The sequence below is a fragment of the Pipra filicauda genome, unplaced genomic scaffold, assembly GCF_003945595.2.
Source record: "Pipra filicauda isolate LSUMZ 115617 unplaced genomic scaffold, ASM394559v2 scaffold486_size446389_pilon, whole genome shotgun sequence".
In the NCBI taxonomy this organism is placed as follows: Eukaryota; Metazoa; Chordata; class Aves; order Passeriformes; family Pipridae; genus Pipra; species Pipra filicauda.
In genome coordinates this window covers 1-16,453 of record NW_024104627.1, presented here as the reverse complement: position 1 = coordinate 16,453, position 16,453 = coordinate 1, and the positions used below count along the sequence as shown (strand labels likewise).

Sequence of the window (16,453 nt, the reverse complement as noted above, 5' to 3'; positions counted from 1 at the left end):
CCCCGGCGCCGCTCAGGTTGCGGCGGGACTGCTGCGCCCCCTGGCGGCGTGTCTTGGCTGTCCCGGCGGTCCCGGCGGTCCCGGCTGTCCCGGCGGTCCCGGCTGTCCCGGCGGTCCCGCCGCGGGCAGCAGTGGCCGCATCCCGGCTCCAAACCTGCCCATCCTGCCCCGCCGCGGGCCGCGAGGAACCGCCCGTCCCGCCCGGCGGCAGGCCCCGGTGCAGCCGCGCCGTCCCGGGGAGCCCCCGCCCAGGAGCGGCTCTGAGCATCCCCCCGAGCCCGACCCCGCACCCCGGGCCGGTCCCGAGCCCCGGCGGCTTCGCAGGGTCCCCGCGGGGCTCAGCCCACCGGGCCGGGCCGCAGCGCCGCCGCCGCCGCCGCGCTTCCGGGGCGGGCGAGGGGCTTCCTGCGGGGCGGCCGCGGTCCCGGGACTGCTCCCGGTGCTGCTCCCGGGCCTCCTCCCGGCCCGGCCCGACTCGCCGCCGGGATGATCAACGCCATCCTGGTGTTCAACAACCACGGGAAGCCGCGGCTCGTCCGCTTCTACCAACACCTGGTGCGGGACCGGGGCCGGGATCGGTGCGGGGCTGGAGGTGTGGTGGGGCTCGGTGGGGCTGGGGGGGCCGGGAGCCGGGGCGGTCGCTGCGGGGTGGCGGAGCCCTGCCGGTGCCCTGGCCGTGTCCTTCGGGATGCCCCGGGCTGGCTCCGGGACCGGCCTGTCGCCCGGAGCCGCCGGCTCACGGTGTCCCAGGGGCAGCGGGGGTCGCGGGTCCCACGGGTGGGACGTGCCCCCACGGGTGCCCTCGGCTGTGTCCTGCCGGCAGGCGGAGGAGGCCCAGCAGCAGATCATCCGCGACACCTTCCACCTGGTGCTGAAGCGGGATGACCACATCTGCAACTTCCTCGAGTGCGGCAGGTACCGGCCGGGGAGGGGCTGTGCCGGGCTGCGCCTCGCCCAGATGGCCCCCCCAGAGCCCTTCAGCTCTCCCCGTGTCCCCACAGCCTGTTCGGCGGCTCGGACTACAAACTGATCTACCGGCACTATGCCACGCTGTACTTTGTTTTCTGTGTGGACTCCTCGGAGAGCGAGCTGGGCATCCTGGACCTCATCCAGGTGTGTCCCTGCAGGGTCCCATCCCTGGGCACAGCCCCGCCCCGCCACCTTTCAGGTGCATTTCATGCCCGTGGCATCCCTGTGCCAGCCCCGGGAGGCCTGAAGAGCCACTCGGGGGCCGCAGGGGGAAGGGGGGGCTGCACTTGCCCTCTGAGCCCATTCGTGGCTGCTCCGCCACGGGCAGAGGGGGAGAAGCCAACCCAAATGAATGGCTTTAAAAAATAGAACCATAGGATCATTTCAGGGTGGAAAAGACCCTTAAGAGCATCAAGTCCAAAAGTTAATCCTAGAATCATAGAATCCCAGGTTGGCAGGGACCTCAGGGATTGTCTGGTCCAACCTTTCAGTTCAAAGCACGGCCTAGACAAGGCCCAGCACCTTGGCCAGATGCACCTGAAGGTGTCCAGCGTCGGGGAATCCAATTACTTCCTCTGTAAGATTATTCCAATGGCTGAGTGTTTTATTTGGGAAAAATTTTCCTTTTGTGTCTAACTGGAATCTCCCAAGAGGAACTTGTATCCATCACCCTGTGACTTTCCATATGACTCCTTGTATGAAGGGAGTTTCCAGCTTTTTAGCCACCCTTTAAACACCGGGACATGGGGAGAAGATCCCCCCTGAGCCTCCTTTTCTCCAGGCTGAGCCCCTCCAGCTCCCTCAGCTGCTCCTGCTGCTCCAGCCCCTTCCCCAGCTCTGTTCCCTTCCCTGGACAAGCTCCAGCCCCTCAATGTGTCTCTTGTCTGAGGGGCCCAGAACTGGATACAGCCCTCGAGGTCTCAGCAGTGCCAGCAAAGGGACAGGCACTGCCCTGGCCTTGCTGCCACAGCAGTGCTGGCACAGCCCAGGGGCCAGTGGCCTCCTTGCCCACCTGGGCACACTTGGGCTCGTGTTCAGCTTCTGTCACCAGCAGCCCCAGGGCCTTTTCCATCTTTCCAGCTGCTCTGCCCCATGCCTGGAGCGTTCCATGGGACTGCGTGACCATCTTGCCTGGTCTCTGTGCTGACTGTCCTTTCTGCTTCCCCAGGTGTTTGTGGAGACACTGGACAAATGCTTTGAGAACGTCTGTGAGCTGGACCTCATCTTCCACATGGACAAGGTGGGTGGTGGGCTCCTTGCTGCTCCAGAGCCTGCGCTCCCACAGGCAGGAGCTGGCCAGGAAAGTGTGGAGGCATCAGGGGTCACTGTGTGGCCAGGGATTGCGATCCTGGGTGCAAAGATTTCAGCCGGGGGTCTTAGAAAGCTGCATCGTGTTCTCTTGACAAGAGATCCAAGTGCTAGGCTGCTCTGAGCCCAGGGGTGAGCTGTGCCCAACCATGGTTCCAGGGACTCGTGCCAGGTGACCGCAGCCAAGTGACAGGGATCTGTGCTCCAGGGCTGTGCTGGTGGAACTGGGCAGGCTCTGGTGTGGTGCTGGGGCGTTCTGCCTCTGCCCCAGCTGTGACACTCCTTGGGAGTCCTTAACATTTTACTACAGCTGCAGGGGAAAAAAAGGGAAGGAACAATGGCTGCAGGAAAAAAAGTGAACAAACAATGGAGGTATTTGGAATTCAAAGTGTTGGGTAAACTTTGGTTTGAGCCACAGCCTGTAATGCTTCCTCTTGAGCTGGACTGAGTTTCTGGGCGGAAACCCGTCCCCTTTGATCATCTCCTGGGTCATGAGGCTGAAGATAGCCAGGAGTAGATAGCCAGGAATAGGCTTGGAGCAGGGAGAGGCTTGGCTGACGGTGCTGTGCTTGCAGTTGCTGTTGATCAAGATTTTCTTGCTTTGCTGAAGACAAAAACATGTCAACAAAAAAGAGCAGTGGAAAAGAAAAATGTCCCCTTTCTGTTGGTGATTCCAACTTGGGAATTGGCAGGGAAGGGGAGTGAGCAGGTCTGGGGGGTCTCTGTGTTCCCAGCTGCTTATATCAAGCTTTGGTTTTACCGTTTACCCAGCTGTAACCTTTCCGAAATGCCACATGATTATGTTGTCAGCAAAAGCACTTATCAAGGGTTTATCAAAGGAGGAATGAGGGAGGAGCAGCCATGGGAGAAGCGGTGGCAGTTGCCCAGATCACCCCTGCCCGCAGTGGGGGGAGGATGTGCTCATGGGGTCTGACCCTGTGGATGACCAGGACCTGGCAGCTTTTCGCTCAGCCTTACTCTCGGTTTACACTGAGCCCTACAGCCAGCCTGCAGCCCTGGGGCAGGGCACCTCACCCCATAGCCTGTCAGCTTTGCCAGCAAGAGCGGGGTCACCCTTCCTCTGACCTCTCCTGCCTGGAAGAATGTTCAGGAGACAGGAATCAGGGGGTTCTGATAGGGGAGACCCTACAGCTCAGTCATCCCAGACCCTCCCAGCCTTGTTTACTTTGCGTCCTGTGCTCCTGCTGCTTCCAAGCTTTGACTTGAGTCTTGGCCCCTGTCAGTTGGTCCTCCCATCTCTTTCTATATTTGGCACGTGTTTATTTCTCGGATGTGCTCATGTTCCTGTGCTTCCAGGAGCTTGGTCACAGAGGGACAGTGTTTGGGGCGCTGGGAATGTGCCAGTGCGTCCTGCTGGGCTCTGGTTTGCACCCCTTGGATGCCCTGGCAGGGTTGTGGTTGTCTCCCCAGGCAGGGGCTGACAGGAGTTCAGGTGCAGATTTGGCTGCATCCTGTGATTTCTCTCTTTGCCTCAAGATTCACCTTGCACTACCTGCAGCACAGGGGTTGTGGGACCAGAAGTGCTGCAGATCTGGAGCCCTGTGCCTGCCGTGGGCAGATGAAGGGGGACATTGGTTGGGCACCAGTGACACCAGTGCTTTTATCTGAGCTTTGGGTTCCCCAGCCTCAGAGCTGTGGGGCCCCCCTGTCACATGGGGAGGCTCAGGGGGGAGCTGTGCCCACCTCCTCCCGGTCGTGCTTCCCACTTTGGAGAGGAGCACGAGCTGCACTCAGCAGCTGTGGGGTCCTGCAGGGGACACGGATTGCTCAGGAAGTGCTGTGCTTCGGCTTGGAAAACAAAGCTTGCTCAGGATTTCTGCCCCGTTGGTGTTGGGCCAACTTGGGCTGAAGCCAGACCTTGAAGGAACATTTCCTGATGTTCCCAGATGCTGTCGGGCTGTGGGGGCTGCTCGCTCTGGCCGGCGCGGTGTGTGCTGGGGCTGGGCTGTGGGAGGGGGGTCCCAGGGCTCTGGGAGTCCCAGGAGCTGCCATGGTACCTGTGGCTCACCCTGTGCTGTGCTGATCCCGCACACCTCGCTGCTCCGGGCACTGTCGGAGCAGGATGGAACTCATGGGGAGCCCTGGGATGGATCACCTCACCGTTGGCACAGAGCTTGGTTTCCCCCTTGGAGCAGGTTTTCTCATTGTCTTTATTCTCCCCAGCATTGCCCTGGCAGTGTTTGCCATGTGGTGTTGACAAGTGCAGCCTGGCCCTGTGAGGCCATTAAACAATCTCGTAACCTGACCATGCTCCTGCACAGCCTCTTTCGTGGAAGTAACTGGGGCCCATAAATCCATTATCTGTGCCGGGAACTCAGCAGGAGCTGCTGATTGTGCAGGGAATGCCTGGCTGAGCTGGATCCTGGAGTTGAGGGTAGTTGCAGCCACCAGCTGCAACCACCAGCCACCTGGCTGCCACCCTGGGGCTGGTTGGGATTTCTGAGATTGCAAACCACGAGTGGCCCTTTCCGTGCCGTGGCTCTATGATTCCACCAGCCTCCCTTGGCTGTTCATCCTTGGACCTAAGGAACCCCAGGGAAGGAGTAGACTCCCTTGGCAGTTTTGTGCTTTTTCTGTGCCTGTATCACAGTCCTGTCTTTCCTAAGAGACAGTGGAGAAGCCAGGCTCTGGGCTGGCTTTCTGGGGAGAAGGAGCTGCTCCTGGGGAGAAGTGTCCTGCCCGGTGGGGTCCCTGCTGCCCACTGGGGTCCTTTCTAGCACACATTCCTGCTGTGACCTGGCTCCTGGCCTAGGGAGGGATCAGACTTCACTGGCTGTGTCAGAAGTGGTGCAGCCAGGCTGTGCCAGCAGGATGGGTTGGATCTGGCCTCTCTGAGGGCTGCCCTGTGCCCGGTGGTCTGTTCGCTCTGGCTTCTGGAGTGGGTGTTTTCTAGAGCAGGGGTGGTAAATAGGACCGTGGGACTTCCCATGCCAAGGACCATGGCTATCTTCTCATTCTCTGGGCAGCTGAGGAGGGGATGGAGCTGGATTTATCTCCTTAGGGGGGGAGATGCTGGCCCCTGACATGCTTCCATGCCAGCGCTGTGGCCGCTGCCAGGCCAGGGCTGGGTTCTGAGCCTTCCCTTCCCTTCTTCCCTCCCTGTTAGGTTCACCACATCCTGCAGGAGATGGTGATCGGTGGGATGGTGCTGGAGACAAACATGAATGAGATCGTGGCACAGGTGGAGGCCCAGGGCAAGCTGGAGAAGGCGGAGGTGAGCATTGATGCTGTGGCTTTGCCCCATGGGGCTGACGGATCCCAGGCTGTGAGGGGAGCTGGCCTGTGAGGTCTGGGGTGGGCATGTGGGGGAGACATCTGGGCTATCCCCAGTTTCTGCCTGCCCGAGCCCTCAGGGTGGGGCTGGGGACATCAGCAGTTCAGGAGCACGGGGGAGCTGCCCAAGCATGGGAGTGGCTTTTCCCATCAGGATAATGACCTGAGGCAATAAAAGGTTTATTGCCCTATTTGCACTGTCACTGGTAAGATGCAGCTGCCTGGGTGCTGTGGGGCGGGGGCCAGTGGTCACAGTCTCTCTGTCCCCAGGGAGGCCTCTCGGCCGCTCCTTCCCGCGCTGTGTCAGCCGTGAAGAACATCAACCTGCCCGAGATCCCCCGCAACATCAACATCGGGGACATCAACATCAAAGTGCCCAACCTGTCCCAGTTCATGTGAGCGGCCCATGGCAGGGGCCAAGCAGAGCTGGGGTCCCCAGCTCCTCTCAAGGACTGCCTGTGTGGTACCCAGGGGCCAGAGTTGCCAGGATGCCTGGGCTGACCGAGGGCAGGGAGCAGTGGCAGGGCTCAGAGAATGGGATGGAGGGTGGCTCACCTTGGACCTGGGCTCAGTTCTGCTCTCTGGTCCCTCAAGAAGGTGAGTGCCCTTCCTTCCCCTCCCTCCCCATGGAAGTGCAACCTCTCCTTGCTGTGGGGAAGAGCCGGTTCCTGCCTCTCCCAGGATTCTTGGGATTCCCAGTGCTAAATGCATGCCTGTAGTGACAGCTTCATCAGGAGCTGCAGGTTGTCTCCTCCATCCTCCTGGCCATGGCTGTCCCCTGCCCTGGTCCTGCTCACTGGGATGGACCCCAGCTGGGTGGGGGTCACTCCTGGGAGCTGCTGCAAACCCTGGGCACAGTGGGGGGGGGACCTGCAGGAGTGGGGACATGGCAGCGAGAGGGATGGGAGCTGAGTGAGCTGGGGGATGAGCAGGTGGCAGCTCACAGGGTCAGGCCAGGCTGGGGCTGCTTGAGTGTGTTCCTGTGTCCCAATAAACTGCCCTTGAACCCGTGTCTGTGTCTGCTGTGGGTGCCGCTGGCCAGGCCCCGGTGGGAGCACCAGGAGTGGGCCAGGGCAGCTCTTCTGGGGCGGGGGCCCTGGGGGGCTTTGGGCTGGTGGAGGCCCGGGAGGTGGATAAGGAGGCCCAGGACATCCCAGGGGAGGGTGGGGGGCTTAGGGCAGTGTTGCTGGCTGCAATCTCCACTTCTGGAGCAGGTGGAGGGAGGGTGATGGCCCAGTTCAGGCTGTGACAGTGGCATCCCCGGCTTTGAGCCTTTGGCATATCACCCCCTGCCAGCGTTCCTGCCCTCTCCCTGCTGCAGAACATCTGGGCAGAGCAGCCATGAGCCCTGACGGCTTGGTGGGTGTGTGGGGGCTGTGGGACTGGGGTCCCCTGAGGCCAGGGGCGAGTGTGGCTGGTCCTGGGGGCCACAGTGACCTCCAGGCTCCTCCAGCCATGTGCCCCACGCCCCTGGCTCCACTGCAGCTTCATCTGGCCACCAGCCCCTGGGGCTGGCCGAGGGCCCTTCCTCTGCTCCCCAGCTGTGCTCCGGGCTCTGCATCCACTTCCCCTGGCAGGGAAACCGTGACTCTGCCTGGAAGGAATTTTCCTGTCGTTTCCCCTCCCTGCAGCTTAACCCCTCCCCAGCTGGCCACCAGCCACACCAGTGCTCCTGGAGGTCAAGGAGCCAGGCAACCTGCTGAGTGCTCTTCTCTGCTGGCTCTCCTCCTCCTCCTCCTCCTGCCAGGACAGGCAGCGAAGGGTGCAGGTGAGCGATGTGTGGGCCATGTCCTGGGGCTGGGACTCGGGGTCTGGCAGCACTGGGATGGTTGGAGGGGAAAGCTCTGGCTTGCCCCAGGGTGAGGTGCTGGTATCCCACTCTGTGCCAGGCCAGGGGCTCGGTGGGCTAGGGGGTCGGCTGCCGTGGGTGATGTCTTTGGTCCCGCACCGCAGCACCCCAGTGACGGTGGGAGATGTGTCCGGCCACACGTGCTTCCTCCACGGCTCCGGTAGCGGCTTCTTTCCCTGTCCTGCGTCTGGCCGGCACCTCAGCCCCGCGGCTCTGCGGGAGGTTGGAGACCGGGGACCGTGCTGGGGGCAGGGGATCCCCTCTGCCGCCCCCGGGTGCTCCCTCTCCTCGAGCCTGCCATGGGGTGGTTCGCCAAGGATGCGCTGGGCTGAACCCCTGGCCCCCTATTTCCCCGCCCACGGGGCTGCAGCCCCGACCTCGGTGGCGGTGGGTCGTGCGGGAGCTGTGAGAGCCCGGCGCTGGCAGCGACCTGGCGTCGTGCCCGGAGGGGCTGCGCGGGGTTACCGGACCCCTCCCACACCCCAGAGCGAGCGGGGGGCCCGCAGCGTGTGCAGGGCAGGGCCTGCCCGGAGTCTCAGCGCTCCCTCTCCGAGCTGCCTGCGTGGTCCGGAGATGGGAGATGGGGCTGGATCCTGGGGATGACTCCCGCGGGTCCCGGCCCCAAGCCCACTGCCCGCCCCAGTCGGGCTGTGCTGTGACACTCAGGGGTGCCGGGCTTTGCTGAGCTCAGCCGGGGTTTGCCTGCCACAGCATGTTCCCAAATCCAGGCCTCCTCCCCAGCACCTGGGGGTGCTGCACCCCGAGCACAGCGCCGTGACTGCCCGCAGGGAGCATTGCTGAACCCCCGCTGCCAGGGCAGGGGGTGCCAGCTGTGGCTGGGGTACAGGGGGCTGGGCTGGGGAGATGAGCGGGGGCACCCGAGCACGGACACCGTTCCTGGGGTGCCGGGGTGCTGCAAGGGCTGTGAGGAGGGGGCACAGCCCGGCTCGGTGACTGCCGGGTGACGGTTTGTCCCCTTCTAGACACTCCCGTGCTGACTGTCCTGGCCAGGGCTGGTGTGAGGGAGGGGACCCCCAGCAGGACCCCGGCGAGCTCCGGGCTGTAGGGGCTGGCTGGGTGGGGCTGGTTCAACGCAGCAGGGGCACGGGACGAGCACACCCGGCTAACGCCTCCGAGCTGGGGCGGTGGGGGTCCCACAGCCCTGGGGGTCCCGAGGGTGGTCCCGGGAGTCTCGGAGCCCCGGGGGTCGCTTTCTGCTCGGGGCGGAGGCACCTTTTCCCCACTCAGAGCTGCCTCCTCAGCCTGTTCCAGTGCGGGGGGAGCCCAAGCCCATGTCTGCCCCGAGCCGTGCCCCCGCCCCGCCGGCCAGCAGCCACGGGGCTAAGGGGACGGGAGCTCGGTGTTCCTACCCTGGAGCTCTGGAGGAGACTTTCCTCCTCCCGGAGCTGAAAGCACGGAGCTGAGACGGACAGAGCCGCGTGCAGGCAGGGGGACCGGAGGGGTGCAGGCAGGGTGCAGGAAGCGGGGCAGGGCGGGCAGGACCCCGTTGCTCCTCGCTACCCCCGGCTGAGCACGGGAAGGTGAGTGGGGGTTCTGCCGCGGGAAGGGGGTGGGGACAGACCCCGAGCCGAGGGTCCGGGGGGTGGGTTGGAGCGGGCCGAGTCAGGGAAGGGGCTGTGGAGGTGCATAGGGGCCGGCGGGGGCTGTGGGGTGTGGGGTGAGCAGTGGGATTCACATATATGGAGGTTATGGAGCCCGTATTCAATGGGGAGGGTTGGGGGGTCTGCGGGGGTGCATGAAGGTGTGGGGGACTCTGGGGGGTGTCAGGCTTTGGGGCGTGTGGGGCCAAATCTCAAGGGACCCATGTGCCCGTGTGGGTGATGCCCAACATCTGTGCCACGTATGGGACATGGGACATGTGTGTGTGCTGCTGTGGACTCCATGGAGGGGGCTTCCGGGGGGGCAGGATCCTGTAGGCACTGGGGGAGTGGGGGTGGATGCCGTGGGGCAGTGCAGAAGCCTGAGGAGGGGTCTGGCTGGAGTTAACAGGGGTCAGCATTGGGGTGAGCGGGGGTGGGTGCCTGAGTGCCATGCCTGAGGGGCTGTGGGGAGGGCCACTGTGCCCATCAGTGCAGGATGGAGGGTGTGCAGGGTACCTGGCACACTCCCAGCCAGCTGTAGCCCCTGGTCCTGGGGGCCTGTCCCCAGATCTGTAGCCTTTGGCCAAAGCCAGGGCAGGGATCAGGCTGAGCAAACCAGCGGTGGCCACTGGGCCAGGGGATGGCCTGGCTGTGCCAACCAGGGGATGCCAGGGATGATGCAGCATCTAGAGTGATTTGTGCCAGGCACAGTGATCCCCATGGATGCGGCTGGGTGCTGTCAGGGACAGGGCAGGGCTCCCTGAGGACACCCCTTGCCCTGTCCCAGTTTGCCCTTTGCCTCAGCTGTGGCTCCTGGCAGCACCTGCCCATGTCTCCCTATCGCCTGGATCTTGGGAACAGGAGTTTCTGTTCCCACTGTGTGACAGGATGTGTCACCTCCCCACCCTGCCCTGAGTGGGGACCTTGCACGTGCCCACTGGGGCTGGGCTCACCAGGATGGAATTTGACCCCAGTGCCACCAGATTCATGACCCTGGACTTTGAGAGGGCTGTGGGCAGGGTGGGCTCCTCCCGGGCTCCTTGGTCTGCTCCAGGTCTGCTGCCAGACCTCTGCGCTGACCCCCACCCCCCCACTTTCTCTGGTGGGGGGGCAGCCTGTCAGCTGTGCCCCTTGCTGGTAGGGGGTCATCTGAGACTCCCCAACAGCAGTTTGCACCCTGTCACTCGAGAGCAAAGGGGGTGACACTGAGCCCGCGTCTGGGCTCGACTGATGGTGACACCCACTGTGCCCTGCATCATGGTGGGGATGTGGCCACGGGCTGTGACCACCCTCTCTGTGCTCCTATTGCAGAGCCAGGCGAGTGCTAGGGAGGCACCCTGGGGGCCCTGGCTCGCAGCTCTCACCGACAGTGTGACCCCCCTCTGCTGGCTCTGCTCCTGCTTGCAGCGGCGCTGGGTGTTGGTGCTCCTGCCAGGCTGGGGGGTGGGCAGGTGGAAAGATCATGCCAGGGGCTGCCGCCGCCCTGAGCTCCGTGGCCATTTAATCCTTCACCCATTAACTTGGACTAATAAACCTTGTGGGAGCAAGAGGCTAAAAGCCGCACCCGTGCCAGTGTTGCCTCCACCGGCTCTGCTCCCGCTGCCCACCATGGCAGCCGGCTTCTTCATCAGCAAGAGTGTGGGCATCGTGGCCATCGTGCTGGGCCTGGGGGCCGTGGCCACCATCATCGCGCTCTCGGTGGTGTATGCCCAGGAGAAGAACAAGGGGACGTCGCATCCAGACACCACCAGCACAGCCGGCCCTGGCACCACCACCACCACCGCTGCCCCCAACAACCCCTGGAACCGGTGGAGGCTGCCAGCCACGCTGCAGCCGGAGATCTACGAGGTGTCCCTGCAGCCCTTCCTGACGCCCGATGCCAACAACATGTACATCTTCAAGGGCAACAGCAGTGTGGTCTTTGTCTGTGTGGAAGCCACCAACCTCATCCTCATCCACAGCAACAAGCTGAACTACACCATGCAGGGCTCCTTCCACGCCACGCTGCAGGCGGAGGGTGGCGGCGCAGCCCCCTCCATCTCCCGCACCTGGTTGGAGACCCTCACCCAGTACCTGGTGGTGGAGCTCACTGCTCCCCTGCAGCAGGGCCAGAGGTACCGGCTGTCCAGCAGCTTCACTGGGGAGCTGGCCGACGACCTGGCTGGCTTTTACCGCAGCGAGTACACTGACGAGTCGGGCACCAAGTAGGTGGAGGGCAGGGGACAGCGTGAAGGGCACAGGGCTGGCCCGGGGTGGCAGTGGGAAGGGGAATGGGGGGCACAGGGTGGGGGGACACAGGGTGGGAGGGCATGGGCTGGCTTTGGGGCTCCTCTTATCCCCATGCTGCCCCAGCAGGGATGGGAGCAGGGGAACTGGGGGGTGTAGCTTCTGCAGGGCCCCCTGGGCCTGACAGGGTTGGCTTGCAGGCACGTGGTGGCCACCACACAGATGGAGGCGACCGACGCGCGCAAAGCCTTCCCCTGCTTCGACGAGCCGGCCATGAAAGCCAACTTCACAGTGACACTGATCCACCCCTCCAACTACACGGCCATTTCCAACATGCCCGTCAAGAGTGAGTGGGGTGGTGGGATCCCGGAGGGGGGCTGGGGGCCTGGCAGGGCTGCAGGGTGACCCTCTGCTCCCTGCAGGCAGCCGGCAGGAGATGATGGGCGAGCAGAGCTGGAATGTCACAGAGTTTGAAACCACTCCCAGGATGTCCACATACCTGCTGGCCTTCATTGTCAGCCAGTTCAGCTCCGTGACGACCAAATCGGGGAATGTAACGGTAGGCTGGGGTGTGGGGCACCCCCTTCCCACCTGGGCTGAGCCTGGGCTGCTGCTGAGCCCTGCATCTCTCTTCTCCAGATTAGCATCTGGGGCCGCCCCGAAGCCATTGACGAGGGCCAGGGCAGCTATGCACTCAGCGTCACCGGCCGCATCCTCAACTTCTTTGAAGGACATTACGACACGCCGTACCCACTCCCAAAGTCTGGTGGGTCCTGTGGGGCATCTGGGGCACTGGGTCAAGGTGCCTGCGGCGGGGGGGGGGCAGATGGCACCTCGTCAGCGAGGCAGTGATGGGACCCCTTTGTCCCCAGACCAGGTCGGCCTCCCCGACTTCAATGCAGGCGCAATGGAGAACTGGGGGCTGGTGACCTACCGGGAGAACTCACTGCTCTTCGACGACAGGTACTCCTCCATCAGCAACAAGGAGCGGGTGGTGACCGTCATCGCCCACGAGCTGGCACACCAGGTACCCACTGCGACCCCTGCCCACCCCCTCCCCACCCCCAGGGCTGATGGGTGGTGTCTGATGGGGTGTTGTGCCCCCCACAGTGGTTTGGGAACCTGGTGACGCTGCGATGGTGGAACGACCTGTGGCTGAACGAGGGCTTTGCCTCGTACGTGGAGTACCTGGGTGCTAACCAGGCCGAACCCTCCTGGAGCATTGTGAGTGGTGGGGACAGCGGGCAGGGGCGTGGGCAGGGGGAGCAGGCGCCTCGGGGGCTGCCCTGGTGCCAGGGGGTGCACGCAGGGCTGAGGCAGGTGCTGTCACTCCCCTGCAGAAAGACCTGATGGTGCTGAATGAGGTGCACGAGGTGATGGCGACAGACGCCCTGGCCACCTCCCACCCGCTCTCCTCCCGCGAGGATGAGATCAACACCCCGGCCCAGATCAGCGAGGTCTTTGACAGCATCAGCTACAGCAAGGTGGGAACAGAGGCACCCTGGGGTGGGGGGTGGGCTGCAGGGTGTCCCTGGGGTCTCTGACCTGCTGTCCCTGCAGGGAGCGTCAGTGCTGCGTATGCTCTCGGACTTCCTCACCGAGGACGTCTTCAAGGAGGGGCTGCAGGTGAGACACTGCTGGTGCCAGGGGGCAGCAAGCCCAGTGCAGGGTGGGCATCCCATGGTAGGGGCCTCCCTGGGTACTCTGGGGGTGTCCCACACCCCAGACCTGCCCCTGCCCACCCATGTCTCCTGGTGCTTTCCCACAGTCCTACCTCCACACCTTCGCCTACAACAACACCGTCTACACTGACCTCTGGGTCCATCTGCAAGAGGTAGGAGGGGGCTGGTGTTCGAGCTGTTCCCCCAGACCCAGCTCTGGGGGCTGCCTGGTGGGACAGGGCCTCCTGTGCTGGGTGAGGGGTGCAGCACTGGCTGAGCCCTGTGGCCCTGTGCCCCTGGCCCCGGTGACCAGCGGTGTTGCCGTCCCCTCAGGCTGTGGAGAACAACAGGGTCCCACTGCCTGACACCATCAGCAACATCATGGACCGCTGGACGCTGCAGATGGGCTTCCCTGTGGTAACTGCCAACACCCTGAACGGCACCATCAGCCAGACCCACTTCCTGCTGGACCCCAATTCCCAAGTGGACAGACCCTCTGTCTTCAAGTGAGTGGAACAGGGTCCAGCAGCAGGGGACCTGGGACTGGGGGGTCGTGACGTATGGGCCAGTCCCATCACCTGTCTGTCCCCGGCACAGCTACACCTGGATCGTCCCCATCACCTGGATGACACGTAGTGGCACTGTGAATGACAGGTACTGGCTGACCAAAGCCACAGGTACGGTGTGTCCTGGCTGTGAATGGTGGTTTTGCTGCCAATTTCCCTGCTCTGGCACAGTTTGGGGTCCCTTGGGGGGTACCTCAACCACCTGGGTGGTGGGGGCTGAGCTTTCCCCCCCCAGCGGGTGGGGTCAGCTCCAGCAGAGCCTGCTGTCTCCTTCCAGACACCAACAACACGTTCAAGGTTGACAGTCCCAACTGGCTCCTGCTGAACCTCAATGTCAGTGGATACTTCCGTGTCAACTACAACCAGGAGAACTGGGACCAGCTCCTCAACCAGCTCACCACTGACCACACGGTATGCAGGGTGGTTGGGGCTGTAGCGTGGGACCCCACCCCACATCCCCCATGCACCCCACACCCCGCTCCGGGCTACCCTGAGATGCTGCCTTTGTCCTCTTCCAGGTCTTCCCTGTGATCAACCGTGCCCAGATCATCGATGACGCCTTTAACCTGGCCAGGTGAGCTCTGCTGGGTGCTCTGAGTGCCACAAGGGCGAGGGGCCAGGTGGGGTGGGCACCCTGAGGTGGGCAGTGGTGGTGGGGCTGGGGAGCTGACGCTGCCCTCACCCCGACAGAGCCAAGTACGTCAACGTGACCTTGGCCCTGAGCACGACACGGTTCCTGAGCCAGGAGACAGAGTACATGCCCTGGGAGGCAGCGCTCAACAACCTCCAGTACTTCCAGCTGATGTTCGACCGCAGCGAGGTCTTTGGGGCCATGACGGTGAGCGGTGCCACCCCACGTGCCGGGGGTGAGGGGCCGGGGCTGCCCCTGCAGGGGAGTGGGGGCTGCTGCCAGTGCCACCAGGTGCTGACCTGCTCCTGCCCCCTAGAAATACATGCAGAAGCAGGTGACTCCTCTCTTCAACTACTACAAGACCATCACCAGCAACTGGACCACGATCCCCAGTGACCTGATGGACCAGTGAGTGCTGTGGCCCTGGGGCTGGGCTGGATCCCCAGAGTCTCCCCGACTACACTGGGGAGAGGGCACGGCCCCGCCCGCAGCTGTGCCAGCTGGTGGGTGCCCCGTGCTGGACTCCAGCCTCATGGCCCCTCTCTCCCCAGGTACAATGAGATCAATGCCATCAGCACCGCCTGTACATACGGCATCACCGAGTGCCAGGAGTTGGCCACCCAATACTTGAGCCAGTGGCAGCAAAACAGCAGCAACAACCCGTGAGTGCCCAGGGGGCCCCGGCACTGTGTGCGTGGCTGGGCTGGGCGCGGCAGGGGGGTCCCGGCACTGACGGCTCTTACTCCAACAGAGTTCCCCCGAACCTGCGCTCGGCCATCTACTGCAGCATGGTGGCCACGGGCGGGGAGGACGCGTGGGATTTCCTCTGGGCAAGGTTCAAGGAGGCTGTCGTCGTGTCCGAGGCTGACAAGCTCCGCACAGCCCTCGCCTGCAGCCCCCACTCCTGGATCCTCAGCCGGTGGGTGCAGGGTCCATTGGACGTCATGGGGGTGCCCCCACCAGCCCCTCACCCCACATCATGCCTGCTGCCCCTGCCAGCCCCTCACCCAACGTTGTGTCCTCCCAGGTACTTGGAGTACACCGTTGACCCCACAAAGATCAGGAAACAGGATGCCACCTCCACCATCAACAGCATTGCCAGCAACGTGGTAGGGCAGCCCCTGGCCTGGGACTTCATCCGCGGCAACTGGAGGACTCTCTTCAGCCAGTGAGAACTGCAGGGGGCTGGGGGCATCCCTGTCTGCCCACACCCACTGTTCCTTCCTTTGTCCCCTCCGCTGTGGCTCAGCGGGACCCCCAACTCAGCACCCCTCTGCTTTCCCAGGTATGGGGGTGGCTCCTTCTCCTTCTCCCGCCTGATTTTATCTGTGACCCAGCGTTTTTCCTCCGAGTTTGAGCTGCAACAGGTGAGGCTGGACCCTGATGGGGGACCCTGGGCATGGGGACCCCAGCCCCAGCAGAGAGGGGGATTCCTACCCCTCATGTGCCCAGGGCTGCAGGCAGCTTCTGTCCCCACCATGGGGCTGCTGGAAGGCTGCTGGGGTGGTGCTGGGGGCTCCCAAGGGTTTTTGAAGTGCTCCTGGAGGCTGTTGGGTGCTACCATGGGGTGCTGGGGGCTGCTGGAGTGCTCCTGGAGGCTGCTGAGGTGGTGCTGGGGGCCTCCCAAGGGCTGTCAGGATGCTACTGGGGCTCTCAGGATGATGTTGAGTAATGTTGGGGGCTCCTGGGGTGGTGCTGAGTACTGTCAGGCTGCTCCTAGGGGCTGTTGGGGTTCTGCCAGGGAGCTGCTGAGAGCTGCTGGGATGGTGCTGGGGTGCTCACAGGGGTTGTCAGGGGCTATTGGGGTACTCCTGGTGGGGTGGTGTTGGGGTGGTGTTGGGGGCTGCCGGGGTCTGCCAGGGGCTGCCAGGCCTGCCCCCACCCTGCTCCAGCCCCGTCTCTGCCTGGCAGCTGGAGCAGTTCAAGGAAGACAACCAGGACATCGGGTTCGGGTCGGGGACGCGGGCGCTGGAGCAGGCGCTGGAACGGACCCGCACCAACATCGACTGGGTGAAGGAGAACCGGGAGACAGTGCTGAACTGGTTCGAGGGCGAGATCAGATAACGGTGCCTGCCCTCCCCCTGCCACCCGGACAGACCCTCACCCACTCCAACCTCCATTCATCATGGCCCTGAGCCCCCTGTGCCCCAGTCCCCCACTGCCAGTGGGGGGCCTGACTCCTGGTTAATGGGCAGCAGGGTCATGGGGGACTCAGGGTGGGAGGGATGTTGTGCTGGTGCAGCCATGGGAGTGTGCAAATAAAAGGCTTGTCCAGTTTCCTGGACTGGGTGCTGGGGGACTGCGCTGCAGGGACTTTGAGGGGCTGGGCAGGAAGTGCCAGGGACCCT

The 16,453-nt window shown here is 63.6% G+C and overlaps 2 protein-coding genes across 4 annotated transcripts; both read left to right on the top strand.

Moving 5' to 3' along the window:
* Positions 1 to 59: 59 nt before the first annotated feature.
* LOC114000804 (AP-3 complex subunit sigma-2) lies at positions 60 to 6,582 on the top strand. Of its 2 annotated transcripts, XM_027745395.2 has the most exons (6): positions 65 to 555; positions 824 to 915; positions 1,002 to 1,113; positions 2,138 to 2,209; positions 5,405 to 5,512; positions 5,842 to 6,582. In XM_027745395.2, the coding sequence occupies exons 1-6, from the start codon at positions 487 to 489 to the stop codon at positions 5,968 to 5,970; spliced, it is 582 nt and encodes a 193-aa protein (XP_027601196.1). In that variant the 5' UTR covers positions 65 to 486; the 3' UTR covers positions 5,971 to 6,582. The 2 variants fall into 2 exon arrangements, with proteins under 2 accessions (XP_039242400.1, XP_027601196.1); XM_039386466.1 differs by lacking the exons at positions 824 to 915; positions 1,002 to 1,113 and having other exon boundaries at positions 60 to 555.
* Positions 6,583 to 6,818: 236 nt separating this feature from the next.
* Positions 6,819 to 16,382, top strand: LOC114000803 (alanyl aminopeptidase, membrane). Of its 2 annotated transcripts, XM_039386456.1 has the most exons (21): positions 6,819 to 7,339; positions 10,333 to 11,225; positions 11,448 to 11,593; positions 11,670 to 11,806; positions 11,887 to 12,013; positions 12,120 to 12,274; positions 12,358 to 12,471; positions 12,588 to 12,731; positions 12,808 to 12,873; positions 13,016 to 13,081; positions 13,242 to 13,414; positions 13,506 to 13,585; positions 13,752 to 13,885; positions 13,993 to 14,048; positions 14,165 to 14,312; positions 14,422 to 14,513; positions 14,657 to 14,767; positions 14,857 to 15,024; positions 15,133 to 15,273; positions 15,391 to 15,472; positions 16,017 to 16,382. In XM_039386456.1, the coding sequence occupies exons 2-21, from the start codon at positions 10,630 to 10,632 to the stop codon at positions 16,167 to 16,169; spliced, it is 2,889 nt and encodes a 962-aa protein (XP_039242390.1). In that variant the 5' UTR covers positions 6,819 to 7,339; positions 10,333 to 10,629; the 3' UTR covers positions 16,170 to 16,382. The 2 variants fall into 2 exon arrangements, with proteins under 2 accessions (XP_039242390.1, XP_027601194.2); XM_027745393.2 differs by lacking the exon at positions 6,819 to 7,339 and having other exon boundaries at positions 9,590 to 11,225.
* Positions 16,383 to 16,453: the final 71 nt, after the last annotated feature.